The sequence below is a fragment of the Schistocerca gregaria genome, chromosome X (assembly GCF_023897955.1).
Source record: "Schistocerca gregaria isolate iqSchGreg1 chromosome X, iqSchGreg1.2, whole genome shotgun sequence".
Classification (NCBI taxonomy): Eukaryota; Metazoa; Arthropoda; class Insecta; order Orthoptera; family Acrididae; genus Schistocerca; species Schistocerca gregaria.
The window spans coordinates 624690196-624708987 of record NC_064931.1 but is presented as its reverse complement, the minus strand read 5'-3'; the positions used below and the strand labels follow the sequence as shown (position 1 = coordinate 624708987).

General features: G+C 37.1%; 1 protein-coding gene across 5 annotated transcripts in view; it reads left to right on the top strand.

Annotated features, from left to right (window-relative positions):
* Window positions 1–18792, top strand: part of LOC126297822 (glutamate receptor ionotropic, kainate 2) — a 402447-nt gene that overhangs the window by 337400 nt on the left and 46255 nt on the right. For all 5 annotated transcript variants that reach the window (XM_049989054.1, XM_049989056.1, XM_049989055.1 and 2 more), the window contains one exon: window positions 11249–11387. In XM_049989054.1, the coding sequence (XP_049845011.1) occupies window positions 11249–11387 (139 nt within the window). The remainder of the gene's footprint in view (window positions 1–11248; window positions 11388–18792) is intronic.

Genomic DNA, 18792 nt, shown 5'->3' with positions numbered 1-18792 from the left:
TCTTATGTCAGAATGAGAAACTACACTGCATACACGGACCTGACATCTGAAAATGCAGTTTATTCAGAGTTCACTTAATTTGTTTAAGTTGTGCTTTCATCGTTATTAGTTCTTTTCAAAGTAATTGTTCATGTTGCATTTGGCGTGATCCTTCTTCATTTCTGACATGGAAGCTGGTGTGCACACAACCACAAATTATTTGGCAGAGTTCCTGTCCAAGCTCATACATACAGTGCCTTCATTCATTAGATTCAATCTGTTGCCTGTTTAAGATGCTTGTGTCATTGTAGTACTGGTCATCAAGATATCCCCCCTCCTTTCAATATATGATATGATTCAGTTTCGATCTTGAGTGGTACTTACATTAATGCTCAAACGTGAAACACATGAATTACTTTTTGAAGCAAATCTTTTGTATAGTGTTAATATCCCAATTAGAGAGAACTATTTACAAGTGTTATATTACTGCATATGCTTTTAGTGCTCATCCTACATACTAAGTCATAACACCAACTGAAAGTAGTGGTGGAATGGCTTATGAAAAGTACTAATTATGACCAACTTAGGCTTTATAATCCCTTTCTTCAGAGCAGACACACAGATGTAAATGGATTTCAAATGCTGTACTGTGATTGGTTGCAATAAATTTTGGGGTGTGGGGAATGGAGCAAGGAAGAGTAGAGGAGAGGAAAATAGAATAAGTTAGACAAGCAAACATGGTAGAGAGGATGCATGTAACCACAGAGATGCAGTAATTAAGGGCCATGAAACATAAGCATTTATGCACCAGTACAGAAAAAGGTATCTGATCTGAGTTTTTAATTTGGTCCTGTAGATTTAATTTTGTATGAGGAACATATATTTTATGCAGGACTAGTCAAGGAACACTGAGATAGTGCAAGGGATAGTATAGAGAGAGAGAAAGGGGAGGTGGAAGGAGGATAAAAAAACAAAGGAAGAAGATAAACTGAATAAAAGTAGACATTATAAGACAATAATAAGAAAAAATGAAAGAAAGTGGAAACTCAAAAACCAGTAAATGTGAGGGATTGAATCAGAACAAGAGATGAAAGAAGAGATGGAGGATCAGTGACGGAAGGAGAACCAGGGACAGAGGTAGAAAAACTGTGATTTCAGGCCAGGGATCATGTCAAACAGAAGGATTTACTTGAGCTACAGTTCCAAAGAGAGTTTGTTTTTGAGGTGGGGGTTAGTTGAAAAGTAAGTGTTAAAATTAATTGTACTGTAACGAGCAGCAAGCTCATCCACTGGGTCATCAACTTAAGCAGTGACTATTAACTTGAATGGCCCATAGGTTGGCTGTCATCACTACATCAGTGCTCCATAGTGATTTCTACATTTTTAGTAGATGTTTAATTTTTTGTGATGTGGGGTAGCACTGTATGATGAGGAGACTCTAATTAGCAGTAGTGTAAGGCTTATCAAGAAAATGAAATTTGTAGTGTATTTGCAAAGTGATTGCTTTTCAAGCCTCCTGAGTGTAAAACATTACCCATGGCAATAAAGTCGCAGACCTACAAGGGAAAACATGTACTCCAATATGACCAGCTAAGCACATCAGGCATGAAATTAGTCATCCTTAGGAAACATCATACTAATACCATGTAACACCATCTCTATCCTTGATAATGACTTCAATTTGGTGAGGAACTGAGTCCACAAGTTTCTTTAGATATGCCCTGTCCTGCTGAAGTCACCAAATTGTAAACAGTAAAGCTACGAAACTGTGGGAATGGTGGTGATTATGTTTCATCTGCTGTTCCAGATGGAGTCAGGTATTTTTTATGGGATTAAGATCAGGTGATTTAGCAAGCCATTCAAGGTGCTTTAAGGTGTCCTGAGTGTTTGACAAATCAGGAATATATCTGTACAGCCCTCTGAACTTGGCCATTGTCATATTGAAAGACAATGATAGTGTTCGAGATTTTTTTCCAGGAAAGGAAAGAAAATGTATTTGTAGTAAGTAGTAGTAGTAGTAGTAATTATATTCATCCGTGGACACACATCTACAAAGACACTGGACATATCATGGGTTACAGTTTCAAACTAGATAAAAAATTATGTATCATTTATACAGGCATTTACATACTTAAAGCTTTAGTTCAACAAGAGTGGGTCAAGTACGTAACTATGACCGCATAGGAAGAACCATCATAGCATTTACTTGAAGCAATTTAGGAAATCCAAGGAAAACATACATCAGAATGGCCAGATGTTTATTAAAAACTGAGTCGTCCTGAATACCAGGGCAATCTGTTTAAAACAGCACAACCTTATTCAGTTTGTCATTCACCTACAAAACTGTCTTGTTTATACATTCTAGCCAAGAATTTGTTCTGTAATGTAAAAAGATAGTGCTGCTCTGTTCACTGATTTCTCAACTCCAATTACTGTACACACTACAAATACTATTCATACCCACAAATCAGCCGACATGAGAATGATAATATTTGTAGAGGTAACAATGAATGTATTACTATGTAATATTACATAATTAGCTAGTGTGGCAAATGAAGTTAACCTGTAAAAATTAATGCCCTCCCCCCTCCACACACACACACACACACACACACACACACACACACACACACACAATATTCATAAGATCTGTTTGAATCCTACACATGTGCATTTAGGAATTGGGGAGGAACATACTGAGGGTCCAGTATTACTTTGAGTATTCATGAAAAATTACATGTCACTCAAATGCAGTGAACATTAATAAACTGTTTTCAGATAAGCTGTGAATGTCAACTTAAAAATACAAAAGTTCAGATCAGAAAAGCAAGAAATGGTGCACAATTAAAAAATACAAAATTCTATTTATGTTGGTCCATGCCAACACAAATTTACTGCCTTCAGTTGCTTAAAAATTGAGATACAAAACACATCAACAGCTAAACAATGCTGTGTTACTCCTAAAACATGAACAAAACAATATGCTTACACACACTACAACAATTTATTGTTGTTCTGTTACATCAGATGTACATGAAAAATTTATGGCACATGCTATTCCAAATAGCACGCACAGGTGTGATAGTTGACATTTCACATAATACAGTAACCAAAGCAAGTGCGTATTTAGGTCTTACTTACTAAATGTAAACTTCAAAATAGGAAGGTAAGAATTACAAGAAATCTTAATTGTTGTGTGGCTTATCAGAGTTCAAGTCACATGGGGCTGGGGCACTGACAGTTATGATCCTCACAGAACACTGATAGTTATCATAGCTTCTACTGAACTGAGGTGTGAGATGAGAGGCATGAGGCAGCAGGGTGCTCACCTGTTGCAGCTATTCCACTCCCGGTTAAAAACTTGACACTAGTGTGCTGCGAGTAGTAGGTGGGGAGGCATGGCTGGTAATGACACGCAGCAGCAATGGCTGCCATGCATGTTATGGTTGAAGAGAGTGTGAAGGAGGGGTGGTGCCAACATGTTCTTGAGTGGTATTGCTTATAAAAAATATGACAGGTGTGTGCAAGACCATGCGTTTTAGCCATGTGGTCCTCTACTTGTAGCATTGTGTTCGCAGGGGCTGCAGAATGACTGAAAGCTTTCTTATTTCAACACTGCAGAAGTAACTTTTTTTTTTTTACTGGTAACTCACTACATAACCATCTTTGTTATACCTGTATCTTTCTGCATATACTGACAATAACGACAGAAAGTTACACACATAAATTATAAAGGATCTTTTAATACTTGTGCACTTCATCTTCACATTATTAGTCATATTATAATCCTTATGCTCATTAGCTTCATGTGTTGTGGTAAATTATCATCCCTTAATACTTGACTACCATTTGCTGCTTTCTGGAGGTAATAGCAGAAAGTAAAACAAAATAAAAAGTTTTATTAGTCATTTTGCTCAAAACAGAATATTCTGATACAACTTGTTCACTTAACCTTTATCATTAATCATCTTCACATTATTACTTATATTATAAACCTCAGGATTCATTATTTCTATCATCATATTAACATAGTACATCATTAACTTTGGGCACTGTGTTAACCAGTTACAAAATAAAACTCTTTACTTTTTCTCAACCAACTATGAATGTGTGTACTGAATATTAAGATGCAGGAAGGAAGGAGGGTAACCAAGGAAAGCAAAAACATTTAATTATTGTTTCTTTTGTCAATTTAATCCTTCAGTTCTGCAGTCCAGCACACCACACAGCATCCTAGCTTTTCTTCAACTGCAAGTGCTAGTCACAATTTCATTGCTGTATGAAACTAAGGCTTAACTGTTAACTAGATGTGTTAGTAGCCTGACAGATATTACCATGATTGCGGAACCTAATGGTATGCAGCTTTCCTTTCAGTGCCTAGATGCTGGTGTTGTGTCTGTCCTGGCTTTGAAACAAAACCTCACTACCATCAAAGTTCCATGATTATGCCCCCTTCCCAGGCATGCTGTCAGTTTTAGTTTCACTTGCTAAACATGACAATTGAGCATAAAGGGTTTGTGCAAGCCCTAAAGCTCTCATATCAGTGAACCAAGGTGCCTGTAGGGCAGAAGGCTTTTCACCTCGCGATGCACACTGAAATTGTACCATAGTAATGAAACTTTAATCTTGATCTTCAAAAATGACAGTAATGAATCTGTTCAGGTATCAATACAATAGATGACAGAATAGATTGAGGCATGAATGAGAAAAGGGTCCAATCCAGTGTTACTCTCAGATACTTGATAGTTGAGCTCTGTGGTACCTCTTGACCTTGAATATTGTCTTGCCCTGGGGTATCAGCACCCATGGCTGAAACTGAGCCAGTGAGACTCACTTCACCTGTTGTAAAATGTACTGAGTCTCTTGTCAAGGGGAGGCAAACACAAAGGACTAGGATCTAATAATCGTTGGCAGTTGGAATGTGTGGAGAATTATGCTGCTACTTAGGGAAATGACTGGTATCGGAAGGAACACCAATTGCACTCAGTGTGTATGTGTGTGGGCCTCATTCAACATGTTGAAAAAGACTATCGCAACAGTTATTGTGGGATCAGGATGTAACCAGCTGCACATTGTGGCACACATTGGGATGGGACACATGATACCTGATGTCTGGTCTTGAGGTCATACTTGGACCATTCTAGTGTCTGTCAGAGAAGCTCAAAAATACCAGCTTCACTCACATAGTTTCAAAGAAACTCACAACCTGGAGCATTGTCTCCATACTAGATCATGGTCCCTGGTTCTGAGTTGAACGGAAGTCTTGAACCAGAGATTGCAAAAATTCTCTGATGTTTAGGCTCTGACTTCCTGCATTTGCTCCATAGGTTTGAGAAGTGTAGGGTCCACCTAAGTGGACCAGATGTGCAGAACCTGCTACCCAGGTAGCTGACTGTATGTGGGGTGCACACATGTCTTTTTTTTTTTTTTTTTTTTAGATTAAGCAATTTTGCATCTGGTCCAGATAATGACAACTGTAGGAGACCCATAAATATTAGTGCAAAATCCAAAGAAGTGTCTCCCCACAGGTGATAGTATTAAAATCCTAGTGGTTAACTGCCAAACCCTTCACAACAAAGTGTCGGAGAAAGTTTTTGAGAAAACCTCAGTCCAATAGTGGGTAAATTCCCAATCATACTATAATCATCAGACATAACTTTAATTATCCAACAATCAACTGGGATAGTTACAGTTTTGTGAGGGTAATGACATTACATTGTGTGAAAAATTACTAAATGCCTTCTCTGAGAACTACCTGTAAAACATGATTCAGGATGCCACCCATGATGGATAGAAGTTAGGTCTAATGACAACAAAGAGACCTGACCTCGTTGAGGATGTTTACATCGAAATTGGTATCAGTGACCATGAGGCAGGTGTAACAACAATGATTACCGAAGCACAAAGGCCATCTAAAATAAGTAGCAATATTTATATGTCCAGTAAACTAGATGAAGAAGCAGTAGTGTCATATCTCAGTGAGGAACTTAAAACTTGTAGCTCAGGATAGGAGCACATAGAGCATCAATGATTCAATTTTGAAAGAATACTTGACCAAGCACTGAATAGATATGTACCCAGTAGAACATTATGTGATGGGAGAGATCCTCCATGATATTCACTCAATGTAAAGAAACTCCAAAAAGCGGGGATTACCACATAATAGGTGTAAAACAAAGCAGAGAGCTATAGATATAGAGACATATTGAATGAAAGGCATTTGGCTGTGAAGAGAACAATGCATGAAGCCTTCAATGACTTGTTGTTGTTGTTGCTGTTATCTCCAGTCCTGAGACCAGTTTGATGCAGCTCTCCATGCTACCATATCCTGTGCAAGCTTCTCCATCTCCCAGTGCTTACTGCAACCTACATCCTTCTGAATCTACTTAATGTATTCATCTCTTGGCCTCCCTCTATGTTTTTTACCCTCCACACTGCCCTCCAATGCTAAAATTGTGATCCCTTGATGCCTCAGAACATGTCCTACCAACCAGTCCCTTCTTCTTGTCAAGTTGTGCCATAAACTCCTCTTCTCCCCAATTCTATTCAATACCTCCTCATTAGTTATGTGATCTACCCATCTAATCTTCAGCATTCTTCTGTAGCACCACATTTCGAATGCTTCTATTCTCTTCTTGTCCAAACTATTTATCGTCCATGTTTTACTTCCATACATGGCTACACTCCATACAAATACTTTCAGAAATGACTTCCTGACACTTCAATCTATACTCGAGTTAAACAAATTTTTCTTCTTCAGAAACGCTTTCCTTGCCATTGACAGTCTACATTTTATATCTTCTCTACTTCTACCATCATCAGTTATTTTGCTCCTCAAATAGCAAAACTCCTTTACTACTTTAAGTGTCTCATTTCCTAATCTAATTCCCTCAGCATCACCCAACTTAATTCGACTACATTCCATTAGCCTCGTTTTGCTTTTGTTGATGTTCATCTTATATACTCCTCTCAAGACACTGTCCATTCCATTCAACTGCTCTTCTAATTCCTTTGCTGTCTTTGACAGAATTACAATGTCATTGGCAAACCTCAAAGTTTTTATTTCTTCTCCATGGATTTTAATACCTACTCCAAATTTTTCTTTTGTTTCCTTTACTGCTTGCTCAATATACAGATTGAATAACATCGGGGATAGGCTACAACCCTGTCTCACTCCCTTCCCTACGAGTGCTCCCCTTTCATACCCCTCGACTCTTATAACTGCAAACTGGTTTCCATAGAAATTGCAAATAGCCTTTCGCTCCTTGTATTTTACCCCTGCCACCTCCGGAATTTGAAAGAGAGTATTCCAGACATCATTGTTAAAAGCTTTCTCTAAGTCTACAAATGCTAGAAACATAGGTTTGCCTTTCCTTAATCTATTTTCTAAGATAAGTCGTAGGGTCAGTATTGCCTCATGTGTTCCAACATTTCTACGGAATCCAAACTGATCTTCCCCGAGGTCAGCTTCTACCAGTTTTTCCATTCGTCTGTAAAAAATTCATGTTAGTATTTTGCGGCTGTGACTTATTAAACTGATAGTTTGGTAATTTTCACATCTGTCAACACCTGCTTTCTTTGGGATTCGAATTATTATATTCTTCTTGAAGTCTGAGGGAATTTCGCCGGTCTCATACATTTTGCTCACCAGATGGTAGAGTTTTGTCAGCACTGGCTCTCCCAAGGCTGTCAATACTTCTAATAGAATGTTGTCTACTCCCGTGGCCTTGTTTTGACTCAGTTCTTTCAGTGCTCTGTCAAACTCTTCATGCAGTATCGTATCTCCCATTTCCTCTTCATCTGTATTCTCTTCCATTTCCATAACATTCTCCTCAAGTACATGAGCACATCACCCTTGTATAGACCCTCTATATACTACTTCCACCATTCTGCTTTCCCTTCTTTGCTTAGAACGTGGTTTCCATCTGAGCTTTTGATATTCATACAAGTGGTTCTCTTTTCTCCAAAGGTCTCTTTAATTTTCCTGTAGGCAGTATCTATCTTACCCCTAGTGAGATAAGCCTCTACAACCTTATATTTGTCCTCCATCTAATTTTTGAGACATTTGTATTCCTTTTTGCCTGCTTCATTTACTGCATTTTTGTATTTTCTCCTTTCATCAATTAATTTCATTATCTCTTCTGTTACCCTAGGATTTATACTAGCCCTCGTCATTTTACCTACTTGATCCTCTGCTGACTTCACTATTTCATCCCTCAAAGCTACCCATTCGTCTTCTACTGTATTTGTTTCCTCCTTTCCTGTTAGTTGTTCCCTTATGCTCTCCCTGAAACTCTGTACAACCTCTGGTTCTTTCAGTTTATCCAGGTCCCATCTCCATACATTCCCACCTTTTTGCAGTTTCTTCAGTTTTAATCTACAGTTCATAACCAATAGATTGTGGTCTGAGTTCACATCTGCACCTGGAAATGTCTTAAAATTTAAAACCTGGTTCCTAAATCTCTGTCTTGCCTTTATATCATCTATCTGATACCTTTTAGTATCTCCAGGGTTCTTCCATGTATACAACCTTCTTTCATGATTCTTGAACCAAGTGTTAGCTATGATTAAGTTGTGCTCTGTGCAAAATTCTACCAGGCGGCTTCCTCTTTCATTTCTTACCCCAAATCCATATTCACCTACTATGTTTCCTTTTCTCCCTTTTCCTACCTCCAATTCCAGTCACCCATGACTATTAAATTTCCGTCTCCCTTCACTACCTGAATAATTTCTTTTATCTCATCATACATTTCATCAATTTCTTTGTCATCTGCGGAGCTAGTTGGCATGTAAACTTGTGCTGCTGTAGTAGGCATGGGCTTCGTTTCTATCTTGGCCACAATAATGCATTCACTATTATGTTTGTAGCAGCTTACCCACACTCCTGTTTTTTTATTCATTATAAACCTACTCCTGCATCACCCCTATTTGATTTTGTATTTATAACCCTGTATTCACCTGACCAAAAGTTTTGTTTCTCCTGCCACCGAACTTCACTAATTCCCACTATATCTAACTCTAACATATCCATTACCATTTTTAAATTTTCTAACCTATCTGCCTGATTAAGGGATCTGACATTCCACACTCCGATCCGTAGAACATGTTTCTTTCTCCTGATAACGATGTCCTCTTGAGCAGTCCCCGCCTGGAGATCCGAATGGGGGACTATTTGACCTGCAGAATATTTTACCCAAGAGGACACCATCATTATTTAATCATACAGTAAAGCAGCATGCTCTCGGGAAAAATTACGGCTGTAGTTTCCCCTTGCTTTCAGCCGTTCACAGTACCAGAACAGCAAGGCCATTTTGGTTAGTGTTACAAGGCCAGATCAGTGAATCATCCAGACTGTTGCCCCTGCAACTACTGAAAAGGCTGCTGCCCCTCTTCAGGAACCACACGTTTGTCTGGCCTCTCAACAGATACCCCTCCGCTGTGGTTGCACCTACGGTACGGCTATCTGTATTGTTGAGGCATGCAAGCCTCCCCACCAATGGCAAGGTACATGGTTCATGGGGGTGGGGATTAATAGTGTACTGTCCAATAAAGATAAGGGTTCTGAGCTTGAGTCCTGCAGAATTTCAACTTGTCGCAAAAATATTAATTAATGATTTGGTTCACAAACCAGACTGAGTATGGGTTTCCTTAAGTTTTTTACCCTTGTATAGACAAATATTAGGCTATCTTCTCATTTCATCTCAGAAACACAATATACAGTTGGGTATATGGTGAAGTATGAATTTATATGCAGAACAAAATTTACATATTATACAGAAAGGTGGAGTATTTGAGTTTCCCTCATTACAGTAACTGATATTGGTGGCAAAATGGTGAGCTTCAAGCCACAGAATAAAAATAATTAGTAAATTGTAGATGGATAGTCAGTCATTATTAGTTGACCCTACCCAAATGGGACAAACATTGAAGGAAAAGAAGTATAGCAGCAAGTTCAAATGTTATGAATTAAAAATCCTGCTATCAGATACAGTTTTATATTCGCAATCGCAACAGAGATATTGTGCATCAGTCAAACTTCAGCTTTTCATCATACTGCATACAGATACATCTAAACAAAATCTATTGCTCTGTTGAAGTGTTACACTGAAGATGATTTCTTTTTTTCAGACAGATAGATCAAGGGAGGACAATAATTAATAAGAGTTGCAGTGTTATCGTGACCTATAGAAGGCAGAAATAGATGGCTTAGAAAAGTAAGAAATTAATGAGGGAAACTTTAAATGAGGTTTTGTGGCAAAAACGGGAGAGAAGCAATTAATTAAAAGCACATTTCAAATATGCAAACATGGCTACAATATGCAAACATGGCTACCAGTAAGTGTGCACAAGCTCCTATGACAAATTTTGACTAGTCAGTATGAATGGAAATGGTGAGAAAATATTAATACTATGTAGTCTACATCTACATCTAAATATACATCTCCTCTACATGTACATGATTACTCTGCAGTTCACAATTAAGTGTGTTGGAGAGGCTTTATTGAATAACATTCAAGCTATTTCTCTGCTGTTCCAATCTCAAACAGTATATGGGGAAATGACACTTAAACCTTTCCATGATTTCTTTTATGTTATTGTGGTGATCATATCTCCCTGTGTAGGTGCCCAACAACAAGATATTTTCACACTCTGAGGAGAAACTTGGTGATTGAAATTCATTATAAGAACCTGTTACAATGAAAATCACCTTTCCTTTTCCTTCCTTCCCCTTCTCCCCACTCGACTTTGTTTACATAACAACACCTTTGTTTAATGATTGCCATCCAAATTCATGTATCATATAGTCTCTCATTTTATGACTGTTTCTCAACATCCAATTGTTGCTACTACATTACAGTTAATTTTTGTTTTGCCATGATTTAATAATTTAGAAAAGGTAAATTTTTTGTGCTGTACTGCATAAATAAGACAGTAATGTCTTTGACTAATGTACCTTATCAAAATTTTGGTTCTGCTTTAATTACATTCAGTCTCTGAATTATAAATATCTGTGCTACCTGGAGAGATGATGACATGCACACTACTAATGAGCATACATGAATCTGAGAACCTTGACTTAGAACTCTGTCAGTGGGAACTGGATGCTTTTGACTCATTCATTGCACCTATATACACTGTATTTATGGGACACGTATTATAAACTTAACTGTTTTATTTATATATGTTCACTTCATTTGTGAGAAAACATTACTGAATGGCAAAAGTTATAAAATTGGTGTGTATCTAACTTAAATTTGATTATTTGCAGGTATCAGTATACTCTATCGCAAACCAATAAAACAGCCACCAAATTTGTTTTCATTTTTGTCTCCCTTATCTCTGGATGTATGGATATACATGGCAACTGCTTACCTAGGAGTTTCAGTCCTGCTATTTATACTTGCCAGGTAATTACTTTTATTATTTATTAGTGTACTAATTTAAATATTTTTATAAAAAACTTTAATTTAAATAAAATTCATTATGATACTCATTCTTAGTGCTACACCCGAGGTGTTCATTGCTGCCAGTGTGTTTGTGATTTAGGCCAGAGTCATCCATCAAAAATCAGGTTTCATGATCCTATCGAAATGGCATTTGCTTGCATTTCTCTGATTGCTGATTGGCTTATACATATTTTCCTGTGAGGAATCATGAATTCATTGAGATTAAACATTTTTTCATACACAGAAGTTTGAAGAATGTTGAGCTCCAGAAGGATGTCCTAAAAACTATATGCAAGTCAGTAATAATTCTTTCTAACTGTCCCATTTCACAAGTAAATATAAATACATGCACATGTACATTAACCAAGAATGTGCAGTAGTAACATTGATGTTGAGCACCATAAAGCAAAATCCACCCCACCCCATTTTAACAAACAAAATGTGTTAAAAATTATATAAGTCATACATTAGTAATGCACTGAAATAAAATTCAGGACTAGGTATCTTCTTCAGATTTACAGAAGAGTACAAGCATTCTTTCTTTGTGGATCAGTCATAAAGTACAAGAACAAGATCCAAAGATTGAGAGTTTGATTCCTAGTCAGCTGTAGGAAATTCATCTCTCACTTATCAAAACCTTCCTATCTGGCAAGGTATGTTAATGTGAAAAAAGCCAAGTTGCACCAGGGTCAGAGGTCATATTAAACTGTACTCCCGCCAATAACTTGATGAGTAAGTTAATTCAGATGTCAGAGGAAAGCATAGCATACCACCTGTAATAGGACAATACCTAGTAAACCACTATGGTTTTCAAACCAAACTTTTTACATTATTCATGGCTACAGATGCAGAAACAAGGTATGGTCACATATGAATTTTACTTACAAGTGTTTTGGGATTTTTCATGAAGTTGGCTTGTTTTCTGGATTTTTTATAAATCATATTTTTTATTTGTGAGTAATAGAGACTCCAGCTACTGTCTATTATATTTGCACTATTCCAATGAATGACATAATGTAGGTCAATGAAGTGCCTAACACAGATTGTTCTCAAACTTACAGAGCTTTAAACAAACTGTTACTTGAATAAAATGCATCATTATGAACATTTTTTGAACTAATAATTGCACTAAAACCAGTAAATGCAATACAATGCTGAAGCAGATGCATAGCAAGGCTTTTTAGTGGAACTATTGACAGCAGTAAAGCACATCAGTTAGTGAAGATTAGTTAGTAGTGTTTAAATACAGCTGATTTTTTTGTTATCAGAAGAGCCAACACTGTGTTAAGAGTGGAGCCTGAAATGCACGTGTTTTAGCTCAAGTAGGCTAGCGTGAGGAGGGAAGAACTATACTGACGTGAGGTCTGGAACATGACAAGGAATGAGAATTCAGAAAGCGGACATAATTAGTTTGATACTTAACTTTAATCCATTAGTGATGAAAGTTTCTCTTGATGGCACATGATTCACAATATTATCTGTTCAGAATACATTCTTGAAGTTATTATAGTAACTTAATATGGCGCCTTGCAAGATCGTAGCAAACGACATAGCTGAAGGCTATGCTAAACTGTCGTCTCTGCAAATGAGAGCGTATGTAGACAGTGAACCATCGCTAGCAAAGTCGGCTGTACAAAATTGATATTTCATCACTGAATAAAATATAATATTACATTTAAAAACAAGTTGCTCTGGGAAGTGATAATTGGAAAATTTTCATGCATACTCAGTATCCAGTCAGCCTGAAAACATCTGCTTCAGAAAGTATTTTGATATGCCACTGCAGTAGAATATAATGTTCAGAAATAGGTTATCTTTGATAACAGAATGAAATTTTCATTGTTTTGTGTTTAGGTTTTCAAACAAGGGTTCTAATTTAGTACAAGGCTATGTCAGGAAGGTTTATGTTGCTACACTGTGGAACTCTGTAGAACAACCCATGGAATCTGACTAAACCATTGTCTACTATACAAGGTGTTCAGAAATTCCCATTGCAGACTTCTAGGACTTGTAGAGGGGAGTGTGTACATAATACACTATGTGATCACAAGTTTCCGGACACACCAAAAAACATATGTTCTTCCATATTAGGTGCATTGTGCTGTCACCTACTGGCAGGTACTCCATATCACTGACCTCTGTAGTAATTAGACATCGTGAGAGAGCAGAATGGGGTGCTCCTTGGAACTCACAGACTTCAAACGTGGTCAGGTGACTGGGTGTCACTTGTGTCATACGTCTGTATGCAAGATTTCCACACTCCTAAACATCCCTAGGTCCACTGTTTCCAATGTGGTAGTGAAGTGGAAATGTGAAGGGACAGCACAGAAGCATACAGGTCAACTTTGTCTGTTGACTGACACAGTCTGCCAACAGTTGAAGAGGGTTGTAATGTTTAATAGGCAGACATCTACCCAGACCATCACACAGGAATTCCAAACTGCATCAGAATCCACTGCAAGTACTATGACAGTTAGGCGGGAGGTAAGAAAACTTGGATTTCATGGTCAAGCAGCTGCTCATAAGCCACACATCATGCTTGTAAATGCCAAATGATGCCTCGCTTGGTGTAAGGAGGGTAAACATAGGATAATTGAACAGGGAAAAAATGTTGTGTGGAGTGACAAATCATGGTACACAATGTGGCGATTCAAAGGCAGGGTGCGGCTATGTGCCCAGTGAACGTCATTTGCCAGCATGTGTAGTGCCAACAGTAAAGTTCGGAGGCGGTGGTATTATGATGTGGTTATGTTTTTCATCAAGGGGCTTGCACCCCTTGTTATTTTGTGTGGCACTATCACAACACAGGCGTACATTGATATTTTAAGCACCTTCTTGCTTCCCACTGTTGAAGAGCAATTCGGGGATGGTGATTGCATCTTTCGATACCTCTCCTCAGGGCACCTCTACGTGAAGAATGGGCTGCCATTCCCCAAGAAACCTTCCAGCACCAGATTGACCATGTGCCTGCGAGAGTGGAACCTATCATTAAGGCTAAGGGTGGGCCACAACCATATTGAATTTCAGCATTACTGATGGAGGGCACCACAAACTTGTAAATCATTTTCAGCCAGGTGTCTGGGTACTTTTAATCACATAGTGTATTTTGAATAAGAACCTGTGTTCTGTGCTACAACCATTTGAAAACTTGTTGATAAAATGACTTTTTCAAGTAATTTATTAAATGTGACTTAGTACATAACCTGTTTTACAGTTACATTCATTAATAACAAAAGAAACAAGAAGGAAACTTAATAAGTTTTCACAAACATTTTCCCAATTCATAAGTGTGGCATCTCCTTGGATCACCACAGTTATGCTTGCTGACAGTGAAGGTACCCCTTTCTCAAAGCCATTGTGTAAATGGGGCAAAAAGGGTATGCGAAGGAGTCAGGCATTGTGGATAGTGATCTTTATAAAGGCAACGAACAGTTCTTCCTTTACTGCAAGCTTTGTCACACAGAAGGGTCATGTTGGTGTATGCTGCAAATGTTGCTCTAATGTCTAATGCTCATAGACATGTGAATGAGGCTCGGACCAGGTCATGAAGGTAGGACAGGTGTCAAGCTAAGTGACATCAGCTAATCCTAGAAGTCTGTAATGGTAATTTCCAAGCACCCTATACACTCTATATACATTCTCCAAGGGGTGAAAGTAGGTCAAGGTATGGAGAGGAGCCTCTGTGAAATACTATTTTCATCTGGTTGGTGGTATTCAAGATAACAGCACAAAAGAGAAATTATTTCCAAATGCACCCAGAATTCTGTATAGGATAGAAAGTGAGTATTTTGTTCTTAACAAAATATTTTAACCAATTCTGCACAGGTATGAAGCAGGTGTGTAGGCAACTTTGGAAATGCAAAAAATTATTTTAAGTGAATTTTGTCAGTCACTTTTTCAATCCAGACATTTGGACTGTGAGTGGAAATCTCCAGCAACACTGTAAGAAAGAGTGCCTATTTTAAAATGTGCTCCATCCATACAGTAGACAATAACTAGATAGACTGAAATATGCCATTGTAAAACCATTGCATAAAAAGGGGGATACGTCGGATGTCAACAACTATCGCCCAATCTCTCTTCTGACAGCTCTATCAAAAATTTTTGAGAAAGTAAGGTATTCAAGAGTAGCCTCCCATATATGTAAAAATAAAGTACTAACAAAATGTCAGTTTGGTTTTCAGAAAGGCTTCTCAACAGAAAATGCTATATATACGCTTTCACTGATCAAATATTAAATGCTCTGAGTAACTGGACATCACCCATTGGTATTTTTTGTGATCTCTCAAAGGCCTTTGACGATGTAAATTATGGAATTCTTTTAGATAAGCTAAATCATTATGGTTTGAGGGGGGCAGTGTACAAATGGTTTAATTCATACTTAACTGGAAGAATGCAGAAAGTTGAAATAAGTGGTTCATGTAATGTTAATACAACAGCTGATTCCTCAAACTGGGGGGGGGGGGGGGGGGGGGGGGCTATCAAGCATGGGGTCCCACAGGGTTCGGTCTTAGGTCCTTTACTGTTCTTGATATACATTAATGACTTACCATTCCATATTGATGAAGATGCAGAGTTAGTTCTTTTTGCTGATGATACAAGTATAGTAATAACATCCAAAAACCAAGAACTAAGTGATGTAATTGTAAATGATGTTTTTTGCAAAATTATTAAGTGGTTCTCAGCAAACGGACTCTCTTTAAATTTTGATAAAACACAGTATATACAGTTCCGTACAGTAAATGGCACAACTCCAGTAATAAATATAGACTTTCAACAGAAGTCTGTAGCTAAGGTAGAATTTTCAAAATTTTTAGGTGTGTCCATTGATGAGAGGTTAAACTGGAAGCAACACATTGATGGTCTGCTGAAACGTCTGAGTTCGGCTACGTATGCTATTAGGGTTATTGCAAATTTTGGTGATAAGAATCTCAGCAAATTAGCTTACTATGCCTACTTTCATTCACTGCTTTCATATGGTATCATATTCTGGGGTAATTCATCATTGAGTAGAAAAGTATTCATTGCTCAAAAACGTGTAATCAGAATAATTGCTGGAGCCCACCCACGGTCATCTTGCAGACATATATTTAAGGATCTAGGGATCCTCACAGTAACCTCACAGTATATATATTCACTTATGAAATTTGTTGTTAATAATCCAGCCCAGTTCAAAAGTAATAGCAGTGTGCATAGCTATAACACCAGGAGAAAGGATGATCTTCACTATGCAGGGTTAAATCTGAAGGGGGTAAATTATGCTGCCATAAAAGTCTTTGGTCACCTACCAAACAGCATCAAAAGCCTGACAGATAGTCAACCAACATTTAAAAATAAATTAAAAGAATTTCTAGATGACAACTCCTTCTACTCATTGGCTGAATTTTTAGATATAAATTAAGGGAGGGAAAAAAACTAACTTAAGCATTAGTTTCAACAAATATTTTGTGTAATGTAATATCTTGTACAGACATCTTACATTAACCTGACACGTTCCACATCATTACGAAGTGTTGTATTCATGATCTATGGAACAAGTATTAATCCAATCTAATCTAACCATTACCACTCAATAGTTGTCAGTATACATATGTGGTTGAAATAGGTGAAAAATATGCTGAAAAGCTACAGATTTTTTTCAGGTAGATACTCTCTTACTAATGTAAAGCACTTATTAAGTCTTTTAACTATAAGCAAAATATGACTATTCCTTAAGCATGTGACATATGTGATATATTGTTAACTCTTGTTTATAATTAGCATATATTATCAGAGCAAATGTCAGACTACATCTGTAAGTATGTAAATACCTGTTATGTTTTCATCCTTAACCTGTAATGTGATGGTCTATCTGATATCATGGTAAATGTGTTCCATGGATGTAGAAAACTGCTAACAATAGTTTTTTCTTTTCATTAATTTATACCTCCACTCAGTCAATCTGCTTTTTAGGATTTCCCCCCTCCCCTTCCCCTCCCCCAATTAGGTATGTGGAACATATTGAGAGATGCTGAAATAATTGACTAAAAGTAATTAATATTAAAAGTTACTCTCACATACATGAAATATTTTTGACTGTGATCTTTTACAAGATGAGTAAAGGGAAATAAAGCTAAGTGTGGTGGCAGTGACAGAAAGGAAGCAAGCAAGTAAGTAAGAGAGGACTAATGCCTCACTAGGGACTATGAATAACATATCTTCAATGTGTAACACCTGTTGCTTCCTACATGTTCTCTTTTTGTTTTTTTTCCCTTAGCTTTTGATAAGGGGATAGTTGTTTTTGGAAACTAAATTTCTGCAGATCTGCATCTTTTTTATTACTGCTAGCTGTAGTAAATATTTCTATTTTCTTTCAATGCTAATTATAATCTTTTCATCTTTCTGAGTGTACATCAAGTTTAAACAATGTTTTTATTATTATTATATGGGTGTGTGTCTATATTATGCAACCAAATGAATATGAAGAAACATAGATATTTAAGAGGAATTAAATAAATTCAGTAGATGACATGTGAGCAGTGAGGTGTGAAGTTGCTGTTAATGAAAGAACAGTATTGTGCTAATCATCTTCATCACCATTGTCATCATTATCTGCTGTTGAATGAAGGCCTCTTCCAGGGCTCACCATGAATTCTTCTAATTTAATCTTCCATTCACATTATTATCTATCATCCATTATGTCAATTTCTACATAATTTCTTATGAGAAGGAACGCAGCAGTATCATTCTAGTGCTTGAGCAAATGGACTAATATAGAAAAGTCATTTTATGCCTTCAGCATCAGATAATTTGTGATATACTTTTGTTAAAAACTTAGCAGGAAGTACTTTATAGAGACACTCCAGCACTTCATTCAAGATCCGCAGTAACTCTACCATTTTGACTTGCAGAAAAAGCCAAGTTCAGTACATATCGCATCTAAGTGAAACACAGTGTGTCATTGGCCTCTGAAAATACTACTGAAATGTAGGAATTCAAAATGTATGCACTATTGAAGTGGTTTAGTGACAGGTATGAACTACATATGTTTTTTTCCTTTCTATCTGTTTTCTGCAACACACAAAGAATGACTTTCCACTCTGTGAGTCATGTATTTTGCTGCATTTGAAAATCACAATTGAAAAGTATATCTGCCTGCCATTGACAATAGGTAAAGTTAAAAATTTTAAAGATTACTTTTTTTATGAGCGCTGTTCAACCACATTTCATAGCTTTTGTGGCCTTATTTCTTACTACCTCATGCGCATATTAACAAAGATATTAAGCAGAGTGAAGCTATGCATTTTTATGCTCATGTTATTTTCTTATTAATCTGATTATAGTACACATACAGTATTATTAATGATTATTGTCAAGGGATATATAC